At 48.1% G+C, this 15,700-nt stretch overlaps 1 protein-coding gene across 1 annotated transcript; it reads right to left on the reverse strand.

Annotated features, from left to right (window-relative positions):
* Positions 1-6,785: 6,785 nt before the first annotated feature.
* Positions 6,786-14,915, reverse strand: OSR1 (odd-skipped related transcription factor 1). The gene is made up of 3 exons (XM_063331235.1): positions 14,582-14,915; positions 8,540-9,232; positions 6,786-7,972 (listed from the first exon to the last, which is right to left on the reverse strand). Exons 2-3 carry the CDS (start codon positions 9,184-9,186, stop codon positions 7,837-7,839), a joined length of 783 nt encoding a protein of 260 aa, XP_063187305.1. The 5' UTR covers positions 9,187-9,232; positions 14,582-14,915; the 3' UTR covers positions 6,786-7,836.
* Between the last annotated feature and the right edge of the window lie 785 nt (positions 14,916-15,700).

Here is a 15,700-nt window from a genome sequence, read left to right on the forward strand (position 1 = left end):
AATTTCGATAAAGTTCAGATAGAACAATTCCAAAACAAAAATAAAGAAGTGTGTAATTAGCTGTCCTGTCACCATGGTCAGTTAAAATGAAACTCACCCCACATGAAAAAATCCATCCTTAAGGCCTCAGGACAGTATGGCCAGCCACACTAACCCATGAGCACATCCCAGTGAGACCAGCTGAGTGTCAGACCGGAAGAGTCACCAGCGTGAGGCTGCAGGTGGTCTCTGTACACAGCAGAGACAACCAGCAGAGAGGAAATCCTGCAGGACAGAGGAGGCTCTGCCTGGAGGACTGAAGTAGACTCAGCAGCCTGTGTAATTTTGGGAAGAAACATGGGGGGTTGTTCTTTGTAAGGTTTGAGAGTTCAACTAATAAGGGATGGAAGACACTGAAAGAGACTTCTCCTGAGCAGAGCAAGAGTCCCACAGCCCTATAGAGTTGTGTATCGCTGACATCCTGCCTTATTCTCTGAAGTACAGTACGGTCCTTCCTCTGGAGTGTGTCTGACCAGCCTCACTGGCTATGGCAGGTGAGGAAGGACAGCAGGATCATGAACACACTCATCAGTATGTGGTTATTCCCTAAGGGTAGCATTTAGCACACAGACCCCTCCTACCTAATATAACTTTAGATGAGATCTGCTCTCACCTACTTTAATGTTTCCTTATTGGGAAGTTTTCTCTTCTGCTTTCTGAAAATGTACCTGAGATTTTTCTGTAGCCTGGTGCTGAACTCCTGGAGAATAAATAGATAAAGAAAAAGCCTCAAAAGAATTTACGAGACATATATAAACTGAAATATCTTCACATACGTTTGGAAGAAAGCCATGCTATGTCTGGACAACTCTTGAGTGGAAAAAAAGTTGTTAAATAGATTAATCATTCACCCATAACATGTGATTCGAGCAGCCCCGGTTAGAAGCCGAAAGCCCAGAAAGAGAAAAGGTGTCATGATGAGAGAAGGGAGGTAATTATGTTGTTGTTTGGAACAAGGGAAGGAAGCAAGAGGATGAAGAGATGAATTAATTCAGAGACTCCGAGACAGACTTATTTGTGGTGAATTTCGTTCTGGAAGAAACTAACTTGAACTTGATGCAGAAGGCGAAAGGCTAGCCAAAAAAAGGCCAGATTGAAATGGAGTCAACAGTGATGCGACAAATAAAATTACAGTTGCAGCAATACGTGGGCAAACTAAAATGGAGCTGAATAAGAGGCAGAAATACAAATTGAGAAATTAGATGGGCAGGGCAAGAACTCTAGCAATACTGAGGAATGAAAAAGAAGACAGAAAGAAGTATTAATGCATGCAGGAGGAGAGGCGTGTATTGCCTGAGAAATAAGGATTGAAGAAGAAAAAAAAAACAGAGGAAAACTGGGTATGAGTTCTCTGGTACAAGCCAATATACCTGTTGAAGAGCCAGTAACAATTTTCTCTTCAATTTACCCTAGTATGAAATACAGAAAAATAGGGACAGAAGACAAAATAGTAAAGTGAAACTTAGGAAAAGTAAATATAGACAAAAAGTGATAGTGGGTCTCAGCATTGTGGATTTTGTGGCTGCAGCAAAACCATCAGTAGGTTTTATTTTCTTCTCACAACTTCTGCTGTAAAGCTAGAATAGCTTAACTTGATTCAGCCAAGTCAAATTGCTGTAAAAGAGATGAACAAGCCCATCAACTCAGATTTCATTATTCCACACATATAACGTAAAAATATTGAAAATCAAATGCAAGTTCCATCACCAAAGACATAGTAAAGACAGAAGGGAAGTTAGAAATCAAGGAAACAGATAATACATTCATCCCTTGGAAAATAGTTGAGATGCCTCATATGACCAGAGTGTGTATTCTGCTACCCAAACTTAGCAATAAAGTTCTCTAACTGTTCAAGTTGACTTGCTCCTTAAAGGTACAATAAGAATGCAGAATCAATAGACCTTGCAAAGAATTTAACTCATTAGTGGTGACAAATTCTGTAGACAAACTTTTGCTAATCAGTGCCACTGATCAAATTATTGTTTTGCTTTATTTTTTCAATAGCTTCTGTGTCAGGAACTGTAATACTAGTACAAACATTTTTATATGTTTGATGCAATATCAGACTCCAATAAAGCACAAGCATAAAGTGTAGGGGCAGTCAGCACGAGCAGCCAAGGCACAGGCAGAGGAAGGAACAACCCTTTTTAGTGATTTACCATGTTCTCGTCAGGTAGAACTGGCAGTGGAATTGGAGACCCAGAGAGCAGTCTACAGGGAGATGGCTGGAAGTGGCAGAGCTGCATGAGCATGACAGGGATTCTGGAACAGCTTGGCCTAATAAAGGTCAGAGTCAAAGAGCTTCAGCACAGCACCGTGCTGAAGCCACTGTTCTGCTTGCAGGCCTCATGCCAACATCCCTGCAGGGTGCTGCCCTGCGTCATGTAAACACGTCTGCTGGGTATCCGAGGCACGGTGCTGCACTGAGTGGTATGGGCAAATAAAACGTTTCATCGAAAGCTATGAACACTTTGGGGCAGCTGGGTGTCAGTTGTTTTTTTTAAAAATTCTGCTGGAGGCTGAGCACACTTCAGCTGCTCCTTGAGTTTAAATAAGGTAAACTTGACGGTGTAAAACAGGTCAATGGCTTAGTTTGTGTCTCCCAGACTCAGAAGTGATTCTTTCTAATACAAGGAAAGCTTCCTTCACCGCTGCAGCTCTCTGAGCAGTTAAATATGCATGTGGCCAAACTCAGTCCTCGTAAAACCCAATTGACTTCATTCAAAAAACTCCTATAAAGATGACTGATGTCATTGGAGTCCCACCAGGGATGAATTTGGCCCATGCCATTCCTCCTGTTTAGTCATTGGATAGGAATGTAGAGAAGAAATGCATGCTGGGCTGTAGGACTCCATCTCTCAACAAAACTGCCAGGGCTGAAAAAGAATTACACGTGAATATAAATTTGTCTTGCACACTCCATTAGATCTCTCAAATCAGCCACCGCTTTCAGCTTCCCAGGTACAAATCAGAATATCTCCTTTCACTGGTGAGGGCTGAGCAGGAGTTTCTACACAAGTGTGCCAGGCCTCTTGGGAGCAAAAGCAGCAGCATTATCCCAATTTACAGATGAAGAAACCAAAACAGGGAGCTGAAGTGATTTGCTTCAGCTCACATGTGGTGACAGAGGTAGAAGAGGTATTGAAACTTAAGTACTTATGGCTCCTCGCCACTTAGGCCGTGTATTCCTGTGATATATCCTTTTAATTTCCCTCTCCTTTCCCCATCTCCCTTCTCCCCTGCCCCCAACCCCATCAACATTGTCTGTAGCCACACAACTGGGAAGCTGGGATTAATCCATCCCTAGGGAAACTGGGATTAATATACAACTCATGCGGAACCTTTAAAAACCCAATGATTTGTGGTTCCCTTTTCAGAGGCACATGTAATCCACAGCTGAAAAGTAACTATTTGCTGTTCCAGTGCACATTCTGAGAGAAGCTTTTGCTCTGTTTTATGAATGTACACTGAAGACCCCATCTGACAGGATTTCTTCCTGCATCCAACAAAAAAAACAGGCTGAGTAGGCTGTGCAGAATCAGGCTCTTGTGGAGTAGTAACAGTTTATGGGCAGAAAAAGAATGACTGGAATGTGAAGGGGGGGAAAAGAGAGAGAAAGATGTGCCAAGACATCTTTACATTTTCTCTTGTAACTGGAAATGGTTAAAAAAAAAAAAGAGACAAAAAAAATCTGTGTTTCCCTTGTAAATCTTGCAGGAAGAGACAACTAGAGTCAGGTGCCCTGGTTTTTACTCTTGCAAACTCCCATTCAGTGATGTTTTTATGATGAAAATGCAAAATTTAAAGCAACTGTGAAAACAGAATCAGCTCTCGATTGGCAGACAGAGGCCTAAGTAAGTTTTATTCACTGCATGAATGTCAGATTAAAACACATGCAAAGAGAGAAAAGAAAAAGAAAGTAAGGAGAGGTAATTAATCATTTAAATTATTTGTGATCCTGATTCAAAAGGCACATTTCACGTCTAATTCCTTTCATTTATTTTGGGGGTTAGTACGACTTATCTCTTCGGGCTGTCATGATTTCATCTCTTCTTTGCTTTCCTTGGAATCACTGAACTGATACTGCCTAGCAAAATTGAAAACACTGGAGGGAACAGGCGAACTGTTCACCAGTGCAGCTGAGAGCATGACCAGAGAGATAGCCTTTGTTTGCACGAGGTCGAAAGCGGCCTTCTGGGAAGAGGAAATACACTCACGTATATGAGCAGTACAAATGACAGACATTAAGAGGCTGTGTGTGCATCCTGTGCTCAATATGTACACATAGTTTTAATACATCTGTAATTCTGATTATGTCAATTCTGGGGATTTTTTTTTTTTATTTGCACATAAAATTACATGTCCAAGGAAATTCTTGGCAGGCAGATCATCAGGCTTCAGCCTTTACAAATGAAACGCTTCTCATGCCCAGCTGGGAGGAGCAGTTTCTCCACCTTTGCGACCCTGCAGTTATAATGGTTCCCAGGAACCAGTAACTGACACGGTTTCTTACCTCGCCATGGGTGTTTCAGTATGCCAGTGTTAAGGAGATGGTGGAGCAACCGTGGGAAAGCCTCCGTGGAGTGATCCTCCCTGCATCCCTTCCTCCCTTCCTTTGGACCCGACTCGGATTTCTGCCTCGTAGTCACGACCTCTTTAAAACGACAGGCTCTGAGCGACAGAGCCCTTCACTTTCTCCCTCCACGACAGGACACAGGGAGCATCCCTATTCCTTTACTCTGTGCCACGAATGACACAAGAGGGACGGGGAAGCTCATCGAGGATTTTATCTCCTAAGTTCCCTTTAGAAGAAATACACGGCGCGGGGGGGAGTGGACGACCCAGCCCTTAGGCTGGCGGTTCACGCCGTGTCGGTGCTGGAGGCTGCAGGTCCCTCCTCGGAGAGGCGCGGAATGCCGTGCCCCTTGTCCCGGCGGCCGCGCACGCCGGCGGCTGCCGGGGACCGCCCGGCGCGCTGGCGGGGGCGGGTGGCCTTTTCCAAGGAGAGCTCTGGAGGCAGCGACCCGCGCGGGCTGAGGCGGCCGCTCCCGCTGGGCTTGCGCAAGGCGATGGAGCTAAACCCCAACGGAGGAGCCGGGTTTGCGTGGGGGGAACCTTCAGAGGCAGCGCAAATTGCCCCCGAGAGACGCTGCCGAGAAAAGGCAGCCCGATTTCGGGTCGGCAACGCGTAGGCTAGCGCAGCAAAGGGATTCTCCTTGCTCCGGCCGGCCTCAGCGCAAAACGCGCCCGGCGGAGCGCCGCGCAGAGCTCCGCGCTCGCCCCACGGTGTCGCAGCGCGGAGGGCCAGCCCAGGCGTGGGTGATTGCACGCCCGCGCCCCTTGCTTGTACCGAGAGGTTGGTTTTCAGATGCCTTTTAAGACAAAACTAAAAAGCCTTTACGCGGCGTGGGACGCGAGTGGCGGGTGGGAAGCAAAGCGAAAAAAAGCAAGCCGGCTTCAAACTCTGCCCGTTGTCCCAGCCTCCGGAGCGGGATGGACGCAGAGGTGTCATCTGGGCACCCTGCGCTTCCCAAGGGCCTTCCCACGCTGAAGGCGGACTCCGCAGCAAGTGCGTTTGAATCAGTTACGATCCGCTCGAATCGGTGTCCAATAAAAAAAAGAAGGGGGAGAGAGGTTTCTCCCCCTCTCCCCTCACATTAAACGACTTGCAACCGCAACTTTTCCCCTGTCGTTGATAGGATTCCTTGACCAAATAAAGAAATATGTTCTAAAAGCGGAGCGGGGAAGGCGGGAAAAGGAACCGCTTTGGACCGAGCGGCTTTTGCGGCGTCAAAGCATCCGCGCTTCGGCCGCGCAGGAACCGTGGGCTCGGTCCGATGTGACTTGGGACGCGTCGCCGAGCTAATTTGCGGGAGGCTTTTCTTATCGCGGGGGGCACTGGCTTGCGGAGGCGGGGGGAGAGGGTTTTGGTTTTGCCGAGGGGACGAGAAAGGAGGGCAAGAGGCGCTTCAAAGGCTCAGGCGGATCCCCCGGCCCTAAGCGCTCTCCCCCGTCTCCATCCAAAGCGGTTTCGCAGTGGAATAAACATCTCTGATCTAAGACAGCTGCCGGGAATCAAAGGCCGCCCCATCAGCGCTGAACCGGCCGAAGATGCGACTGAAAAATGCCCGCTCCTGACAAGTGAAGGGAAGGCTGTGCGAAGGCGGCTCTCCCCGCAGCGCCTTCAGGCTGTGAAAGCAGCAACAGTTTGCCCATTATTCATCTGATTTGTTTTATAACACTCCTGACACCTAATCTTATCAGCTAATACCCAAGATTTAGTTACCCAAGACGATTTTTTTTTTCCACACTAGCAGCAAAATTATTTGACTCCCTGCAGATCTGTTTACTTTTGTCAGCCTCAAAAAAAAAAAAAAAAGGGGAAAAAAATAAAAAGGACAGAAAAATAAAAAGGATAAAAAGGAAGAGAGGAAGGGGAAAACTTATGCATAAGGGAAAGATCCAGACTTTCCAAGGCTGGTAGAAACGAGCAGTGAGGAAATGCCAAGTTAAGTTAAAAAAAAAAAAAAAAAAAAAAACACACACAACACAGCAACAACCAAAAAAAGCTCAAAAAAACCAAAACAAAAACAAACAAACAAACAAAGAAAAAAAAGACCCTTTCTGAATATTGACAGAGAGGGTTTGCTAGGGAAAAGACCAGAAACCAAATGAACACGTGTGTAGTCCATGCAGACTTGCCTGTAAAATAACGATTTATTTTAATACTTAAAAAACACACACAATCCAGTGATAAATGTCAATTACCAATAATCAGCATAAAGTGCCAAACAGCCATACAACTTTTTTTTTTTTAATAAACAAAACTTATTGGAATGTCTCTTAATTTGAATACACTGTTCAGAAAGCCAGCATTTAAAAAAAATACGCTCTCAGGTTGAGATTTGTTCTCTCTCATCAGGACGCACGAAGACTTTAAAGTACCACTAAAACCACGTTGTGCATACCGTCGGTTTGACATATTGCCATCTTTCTTCCCTCTGGGTTTTTTTAAATAAGTCCACAAGTTACAAACCTCCTCACAGCGCACTAGACCACAAGGCCAAAAAAATCGGTCTCCATGTCCCATGAACACTGATTTATCCCACACACCGGGGACCCGCAGGTCTAAGATCTGGATGCATTTTCTAGCACACAATAGGACTCCTCACTTGAGAGATTTAGATCATTTCCAAATATTAATTTTCTTCTCCTTTTAAGAAAACAAACTAGCAAATGAGATTTGCAAGTTGCCCTTCTCCTTGTCCTAATGGTGCTGTGATGAGAAACCACCGTTTCAGTTCTTAATCGTCTTCTGGAACTCTCTGTATTTCCTGAAGTGTAAAAATAAGAAGCTTTATACAGTCAAAAAAAAAAAAGTATAAAATAAGAGGTTGGGGTTTTTTTTAAAAAAAAAAAAAGTAATACTTTTGGAAGCTACAATTTTGGGGCTCTTTGTTGGGATTCGGTGGGGGGGGGAATTGTGGGTTGTTTGGTTTTCAAGAGATTCCTGTCCAACACGTGAGCACCACCTTTTGGCATAAAGTTTATCAAAGCCACACAAGTCAGCTAGCACTCTCTGCATCATTCATGTATATTTTAAATGCAAAATAATCTTTTCACCCACAACTTAGGAAGTCAGTTGCTTGGGCAGTTGGGGGGGCGGATTTTGCTCTTTTTAAAGTACAAACAAAAACAAAACACAAAGTTCAGTGCTCCCGTCCTGAAAGTTTTGTTTCTGCTTCTGATTTTGGTGTAAAGTCTGAAGGGGAGGAAAAGTTCATAGAAGCTGGAGATTCAGCACTTAAGTTTGGCAGGTTTCAGTTCCTTTACTTGCGTGTGCAGTGTCTTGTGGACAGCTAGCGTTCTGGACTGGCAAAATCCTTTCCCGCATTCTTGACACTTAAAAGGCTTTTCTTTAGAATGGATATATCTAGGGAGAGAAAAACAATCGAGATGTCAGAAATAACCGGCCTGAATTCAGCACTGACCTACCTGACAGAGAACACACTGGAGCTATTTACACCTACTGCTGAAACCGCGAGTGCCAGCGTGCGGCACGCGGGTGATCATCCATACGCGTGTGTGCAAGAAGAAAGGGGGGTGTCAGAGGCTTACAAGGATGCCTTTCGTAGAGATAAAGAGCTTCTCTCTAACTTTGGGGTCATCAGGCTACGTGTCTTCATGACACTTCTGAACGATCACAAAGGCAGAGGACATAAGACGATGCAAACGGAGGGTGAAAACGTCTGTGGAAGCTAAGGAGGAGGCTGCGCAAGTCATTTTTGCAGGGTGAGGGAGTACAACAACAGGTCTGTCTTCCAAAATGAGTTATCTGGGCTCTTCCACCAGCAGTCGGCAGAGGAAAACCTAGAGGGAAAGCTGCCGGCCAGCCAGGAACGTGACCTTTCGTACAAGCACCTTCCTGAGTCTAGGTGGCTAACCGAGAGAGTACAGATACACACAGAAAAAGGGACAGGAAGAGAAGAATAGTCGTTACCTGTGATCCCTCAGATGATCCTGTCTTCTGAAGGCCTTGTGGCAAATGTCACAAGTGTAGGGCCGTTCATCGGTATGGGTTCTTTCATGGATCAAAAGGTTGTAGGACTTGGTGAAGTGCCTGCCACAGAATTTACACACGAACTCCTTCTTGGTTTTGGATGGTAACCTTCCCCGTGTGGGTTTCTTCTCTGGAGAGAGTTTAGTCACCTCAAGCAAAGACCCCAGCCCTGGGGGTGAGCCCTGATTGTCTGCCTGTCCCAGTTTAGAGTGGTCCTCTTGTGTGGCAGCCACTGCTAAGTTGGCAAAGTCGAAGCGGGGTTTGGCTTTGAGGGTCACATTGGCGGCCTCTTGCTTGGGCTGGATGACATGTGGGAAGAGCGGGAAGGTCGGCAGCTGGAACCGTGCATCCACCAGGCTTGACACGCTGGGCACTTTGGAGAAAGAGGAACGGGGCAGATGCATGGCCGGGTACCCCAAAGTCCACTGGTGCAGGTGTACGGCGTGCAGGGCGCTGAAGCCATAGAGGTTGGAGAGGTGGTCAGAGGGCACGGCGGGCAGCCCGTTGAACGCTTGCAGGAAGGAGTAGTTGGTGAGCTGGAGGGAAGGATGGATAGGCACTGGGGCCGGCAGGGTCTTACTTCCCATGGTGGCCGCTCAGGAGGAGGATTTTGGGAACAGGGGAGGAAAAGATCTGAAAAATAAAGATGGAGGGGGGAAGAGGGAGGGGTGCATTTATATGAAGGTAAAAGTAGAGGGAATTTCTCACCTCATCCCTCATTAACACCCTTCTCCAAAGCCACAGGAGAAGGCTGCCTTGGATTCGGAGAGACCTGACCAGGTCTTGGCTGCGAGCGTATCCCTCTAGACTCTCCATCTCCCCGTCCCTTGCACACAAAAGTTGTACCCCATCCACAATCATTCACACACCCCCCAACAGCATCCCTGTGCTAGGTAGACCTCCGATGATTCTCTGTACAGGGACAGCAAAGAGATGCCATTTTGGCCCGCAAAGCTCAGGCTTCTCCCATGGAATTTAAAATCCCTTCCTGGGCACCCTCAGCCTTTAGAAAATAGTGGGATACTGCTCGCTATGTCTGTCCATGAAAACTGCCTTTAGCCCTGACCCTTGAGTTGACGTGGGGAGAAGGTGCAGAGAGCTCACTGCCCCTGGGCCGCTCAGCTCCCTGCGGTCTGGCCCCAGCCAAGCCTCTGCCTCTGGGGTGGTGGAGGCAGTTGGGTGCTCAGAACTGCACATCGTCCCTCATTCAAAAAAGAAAATACGCAATTTTTTTGGGGGGGGGAGGAATACCAGCCAACAGCCTTCCCTCTTATGTACTGCAAAAAAGAAATGGGAAAATGCTGAGTTTGGGTGACAAATCTGAAGTGCCATTTGTTCTCCCCAGGGGGAAGTGCCTGGCTTCAAGCCCACATCCTAATCTAGGCAATTGCTTAATTAGAACCCTTCAAAAGGCAAAAAAGCGAGGGCTTGAGGGACCCTTCCCATGGGGACACCCAGCCCACCAGCTGCAGGGCCGCAGGGCTGCAGCCCTTCCCTGGCCTGGCTGCCAACACTTTGCTCTGCGTTTCAGGGTCCCACCAAGCCCCCAGCCTCTCCTCTGGGCCAGATCCCTACCCGTTCCACCCCACAAGGCGAAAGAGAAAATGCTACCAGGCAGCAGCATCGAGGCGCATCTGGCCCTGCCTGCAAATTCAGCCCCGGCTGCTGTCAACCATTTGGCAGGCGATGCCTCCCGAGGGCTAATGGTGGGGACGCAGCTTCCCCTCTTTGTGGGTGCGAGACAGCACCCACAGCTTTCGGAGGCGTCACATCCCTGCAGCCCAGGGAGCCTCCGCCTGACCCCACAGCCCAGATTTTATACTCCTTTTCCCCCCAGCCAGCTCTGGGATTTGCCCTCAGTGGGGATGTTCTCCATCAGGATCCCCATAGGATCCCCGTAGAGTCCACACAGTGTGCTCATGAGATCCCCACAGGTTTGTTGCAGGGTTCCTGCAGGATCCACATAGGATCCCCACAAGATCCTGGCAGGATCCTCGCAGAACTCAGCCTGCAGGGTCACTTCATCCCCACGTGAAGAGTGAAGGCCCTTTGGAGAAAAGCAGGCAGCAAAGTGCTGCAGAGCAGTAATTGTCCCTCTGGGCTGGAGGGGTGGAAACTGGTGGCAGAAGAGGTCTAAAGACCAGGGAAACAAATCTGATTTATATGTGGGCTGTTGCCTGGACGGAGGAGCTGTGGCTGGGAGGGTGTGAGAGGGAGAAGTTTACTCTGAGCAGCTTTATACGCCGGGTCCACCTTTCACACCACTTTACATAAATCAGCAGCAGGAAGAGAGACCCAAACCTAAGAGGAATTCCATCGCAATGACCCAGAATAAGAGATTGTGACATTTTGCCTTTTTTAATTGGATACATTTTGGATCGTGGCTGATTGAAAAATGCACACATTGAGTTCTCCTCCCTTTTCCCTCCTTTTTTTTTTTTTTTTTTTTTTTTTAACTATTTAGGGACAATGAGTCAACTGGACTGTTTTGCTGTTCAAATGGGGAAATGCTTTTTATTTTGTTAGTGCTGCCTATACGCTAGGCGTGTCCACTTCGAAGCAGAAATGCCTCAATCGATGACCCCAAGAGCAAAGTACGTGGAAAACACTCTTGGCCGGGCACCTGAAATGTCTGTTTCTGTCTGTCACAACGGCTCTGTGTCTATTTTCCTCTCTAGGTAGCCCTAGATCTCTGAAGCGTGAAGCATGCTATTGCAAACTGAGTTAATTTCTGGGTTTAACCCCCTTTCTTTCTTTGTATCCTTAGAAAACATTTAATACGGAATATATAAGCAAAAATCTACTATGCCAATTTGGGTAAATTCTTGCTTGATAACATTTAAAAAATTTTCTTTCGATTTCCCTGATGAAGAAGGGGGCAGAAACCGAGGAGAAATACAGTCGGGTCATAACAGCATCTATTGCGCCTGCGGTTTTTTGCTAGAGCAATTTTACTATTTTTCAAAAAAAGAAAATTAAAAGGAAAAGAAAGAAAACAGGGGGAAAAGAAATAGAGGGGAAAAAAAAAAAGAATAAGAAAAGGGGAGGTGGGAGTAGAATGTTCACGTTACTACAAGTTTATTGGCGCTTTTCCAGAAATGTAAGCTACACTTTTGCTCCGTGCGACCGGTATAGTCAAAAATATAGCTGAAGAGCAGACTATTTCATAAAGAAGTCCCCTCTTTTCGGGACATCAAAGCGAACGTGTTTCACGGCACAGTAACTCTCCGCTCTCCCGCTTGCCCGCAGAGAGATCAATGTTTCTTTGATTTCGGTGTCACCTCCACCTTTAATTCTGTTTCATGTAAACAGATCGTTATCGGGGCTCCTTTTTTATTTTTATTTTTTTAAAGAAGAAGACCCCGCGAGTTCTCTGCTTGAATTCCCCCATCACAATAAAACTGTGCGGGGTTTTCTTTTTTAACACAAACTAGCTCGGTGAGTAATTAAGAACAAACCTCTTGTGTTCTGACTGAAACAAAACCCACTCATGCCAAGATAAATTTACCCTGCAAAATAGGATCATAAACTTGAAAGTCTACATCTGTCTCCAGCTTTCTTACCCTTTGTCCTGTTTGAAGATACGATAATGCTATTGTCCAGTTGCCATTGTCTTGAAACCATTGTAATCTTAACCTTCCAGATTAAATTCTACCTCCCCTACACGCCAAAAAATGAAAAAGAAAAACCCAGACGGCTTTTTGCTGGTAGCATAGCAAGGGGGGGAAATTACATGGATTTTTAAGGAATCTTGTGGCTAGTCGGTATTTTTCCTTTCTACCTTGAATTATCAATTTCCGATGTGTCCTTTGAAAGGGATATTTGTTACATTAAATACCTGAGTCATAAATAATGAGGTTTGCTAATTAGTTCCACATGGGAGAATGAAGGAGGTAAATTACCCTGAGAACGTTGCTTATTTTTACAAACATGATAAAGTAGTGGGCATAAAATGCTGCATTCTTGGGATAGCCTCAAACTGCAGCAATCAGATTCATCTGTCAAAAAAAGTCCCCCTGTTTTGCCTGAATCTTTTAAAGTTTGGTAGTCCTGTCCTTTCGGCTGTATCGCATCGGTGTGCAGCATTTTGCCACCAGGTCGGCTACTTATTTTGTCCCCTTTGAGGGGAAGAGATTTTCCCTTCCTATCAGTTTAAGCGAGGAAATAGAGCTTACAATTTATCTGTGTTTGGAAAATTAACTGGAAAGGAATAAAATTGCCCTTTCGCTTCGCATTATTCGAGCGTGGTGCTCTTGAGGAATAAAGTGCATTGTTCAGCACAGATTTATTCAAAGTATTAACGAAGTGTGCAGAATCTATTAAAGCAGGTTTATTCGGGGCTAATTGAGCGTGAAAGAGTTAATTGCTAACATTAATGAGGACTGGAAGGACTCAGTCAGCATATGCCTTGGATATCTCCGCTCAATCCTTATAAAATCATCATTCACGTTTTATCACGAAATCGGTGTTGACAAGTTCCTCCAGACCACCGTTGCGAACGCGGCGGATTTTAATCTCGCAATAATAGTAATAATAATAATAAATAACCGGGTTCCAACTGCACCAGAGATCTCTACGCTACCCGGGGTAGCATTTATCCGAAACAACAACAACAAAAATATGCCCGGGCCCTGCTCCCGGCGGGACCGTGGCGAGGAGGGCCACGGGCGGGCTCGCCGGGCGGGAGGCGGCGCGGGTGGGTGCCGGCGGGGCGGCTGCAGGGACCAGGCTCCTCAATCCTCTCCCTGCAGAAGTTTTTAGGTTGGTTTGGGGGCGGTTTGCCTGTGGTTTTGTTTTGTTGTTTTTTGGCTGTTTTTTTTTTAATCCCCTCGGGTGTAAAAAGGCTCCCGGCAGAAGATTCATTCTCGCTCTCTCCCCAGAGAAACGCCCGGTGCCTTCCCCTGCGCACGAATAAATCGTCCTTCCTCTCTCCCGGCGGCAGGAAGGATTCCTTCCCTCTGTCCTCCTCGCTTCCCACGGCCACAACGCGCACAGCCACGGTGGCAAAACCTTTGGGGTGACACCCCCGCGGGGCCCCGCAGCGCGTCCCCGGCCCGTCCGTCCCGCAGCCGGGCTCCCGCCGCGGCGCGGAGCAGCGCGGTGCTGCCGCCGCAGGATCCCCCGGCTCAGCGCTAATTTAAAGCTTGGCCCTTTTTCTCAGTTGGCTTCGGATTTACTAAACTGGACCTCCTATGCACCTGTCCGGGACGCGGCTCTCACCCTCCTGCCCTGCTCGCGTTTGATCGGGTAATTCCCGCAGCGCGACTGTAAGCTCCAAAATGCTCCATTTTTACAGTTTCCCTCCCAAAAGCCAACTATAACAACTATACCCTAATCCTCGGCTTTGCACTGACACTTTATAGGCTCGGCCTGGAGAGAAGCTCGGTCTCTTCCTGCGCTGAACTTGTTTTGATCCATTCAGACAAATATGAACACTAGATTAATTTCTGTTATGGCCTTGGGAGGAAACAGAGGCGGCTTCTCGGACCCTAAAACACTAAAAATGGAGTAGAACAGAAAGAAGGAAAGAACAGAAAGAGAGAACAGAAACAAGAGAAAGGGAAAGAAAATGAAAGAAAAGGAAAGAATAGTGGAGAAAAGCTGAACCTTCAAGTCCATAAAGGGCATTCAGGCTTCTGGTTTGCAGATCGTATGTGTCATTTTTAGCTCGGGTTAAAGACACGGGTCCTCCGCAAGGGGGGATAAACAACTTTGGAAGGGGAAGACAAATCTTTAAATAGCAGCAAAATATCCGAGCCCCATGTGAAGGCTTCCCCCAGCCCTCCGCCCGCCCCGAGGAGAGCAGTCTTCCTCACGTGAGCCACAATTTCCCCACTTCTGCACCATCCAGGGGATGGTGGGAGGGGATGGGGGTAAAGAAAGAAAAGAGGGAGAGAAAAGGAGGTGTTTGGATCGATATCCCCAACCCCTGAGGCTTGGCAAAACAAAAACCAAACAAAATGAGTTATTCTTTTTATTTACCTAATCCCGATCTGTGCTCCACCGCTGGCAGCAGTTAAAAGATCCTGGGCTAAATTGGAGTTGGTAAAATAAAATAATGGGGAAAAAATAGTAAAAAAAAAAAAAAAAATAACAGGTTGGGCTAGGTCAGTGTCTCTGCCCTGGGGGGCACAGCTCTCTCCCCACTCCACCCCACTGCTCCTCCAGCGGGTACAGGCAGATCCGAACGAGCAGCGGGGCCAGGCGTCCAGGTGCTCTGGCTGATGGGGACGGAGGTGCTCTGTCGCCTCCTCCTCCTCTTCCTCCTCTTCCTCCTGCTCCCGGCGCCGTCTGCCTCTGCCGGAGTGCAAACGCGCCCGGGAGCAGCCGAGCTCAGACTGAACCGATCCCTTCCCTCCAGCCTCCTCCTTATTTCAACCCCCCCTCCCTCCCAGCTCCCCCCTCAACCTCCCACCAGACTCCGGGCATGCGCAGGCGGGGAGAAAGTTTTCTGGCTGGGAAGAAACAACTTTTCAACCCGCTTCTCCTGGAGGCGCAGCAGCCGCGGGGCTCGCAGCCCGCAAACGTGTGATCTCGTCCCCCGCCACCACCGCCCCGCCCGGCTCCCGCAGCCTCCCTCGGGGCATCTCCCCGGGGTCCCGGCGGCGGAGCGGCCTCCCGTGGGGTGTGTGTGGGGTCCCGGTGGAGCTCCGCGGAGGAGGAGCGCGCTCCGGGAGAGAGAGAGCCCGGCCCGCTTCTCCGCACCGCTCCGCATCGCTCCGCACCCGGCTGGCCGCGCCGAGCCGCGGGACGGGACTCACCGGGACCTGCCCAGGGAGGCAGCGGGAGAAAGGCAGGAAAAAAAAAACCAAAAAAAACCCCAAAAAACAGTGGGGGGAGGATGGAGGGAGGGATCTGCTCCCTCCGGGAGGATTTTGGGATCGCAAGTTGTTCTCCCTCTCTGAGAAGACCCTGCGAGGGGATTCCAGGAGCCGCTTACCTGTGAGGGGTCCACCCCCGGGTTAGCGCCGCTTCCTCCCCCTCCGCCCCCCAGCATCCCTCTCGGACCCCACTTTCCGTCTCTGACCTCGCTGCCTTCCTCCCGTCCCTCCTCCCACGGCCCGGGACGGTCTCTCCCCGAGCCCCGGGAGGGGTTCCGCG

This window comes from Chroicocephalus ridibundus, chromosome 3, assembly GCF_963924245.1.
Source record: "Chroicocephalus ridibundus chromosome 3, bChrRid1.1, whole genome shotgun sequence".
NCBI lineage: Eukaryota > Metazoa > Chordata > Aves > Charadriiformes > Laridae > Chroicocephalus > Chroicocephalus ridibundus.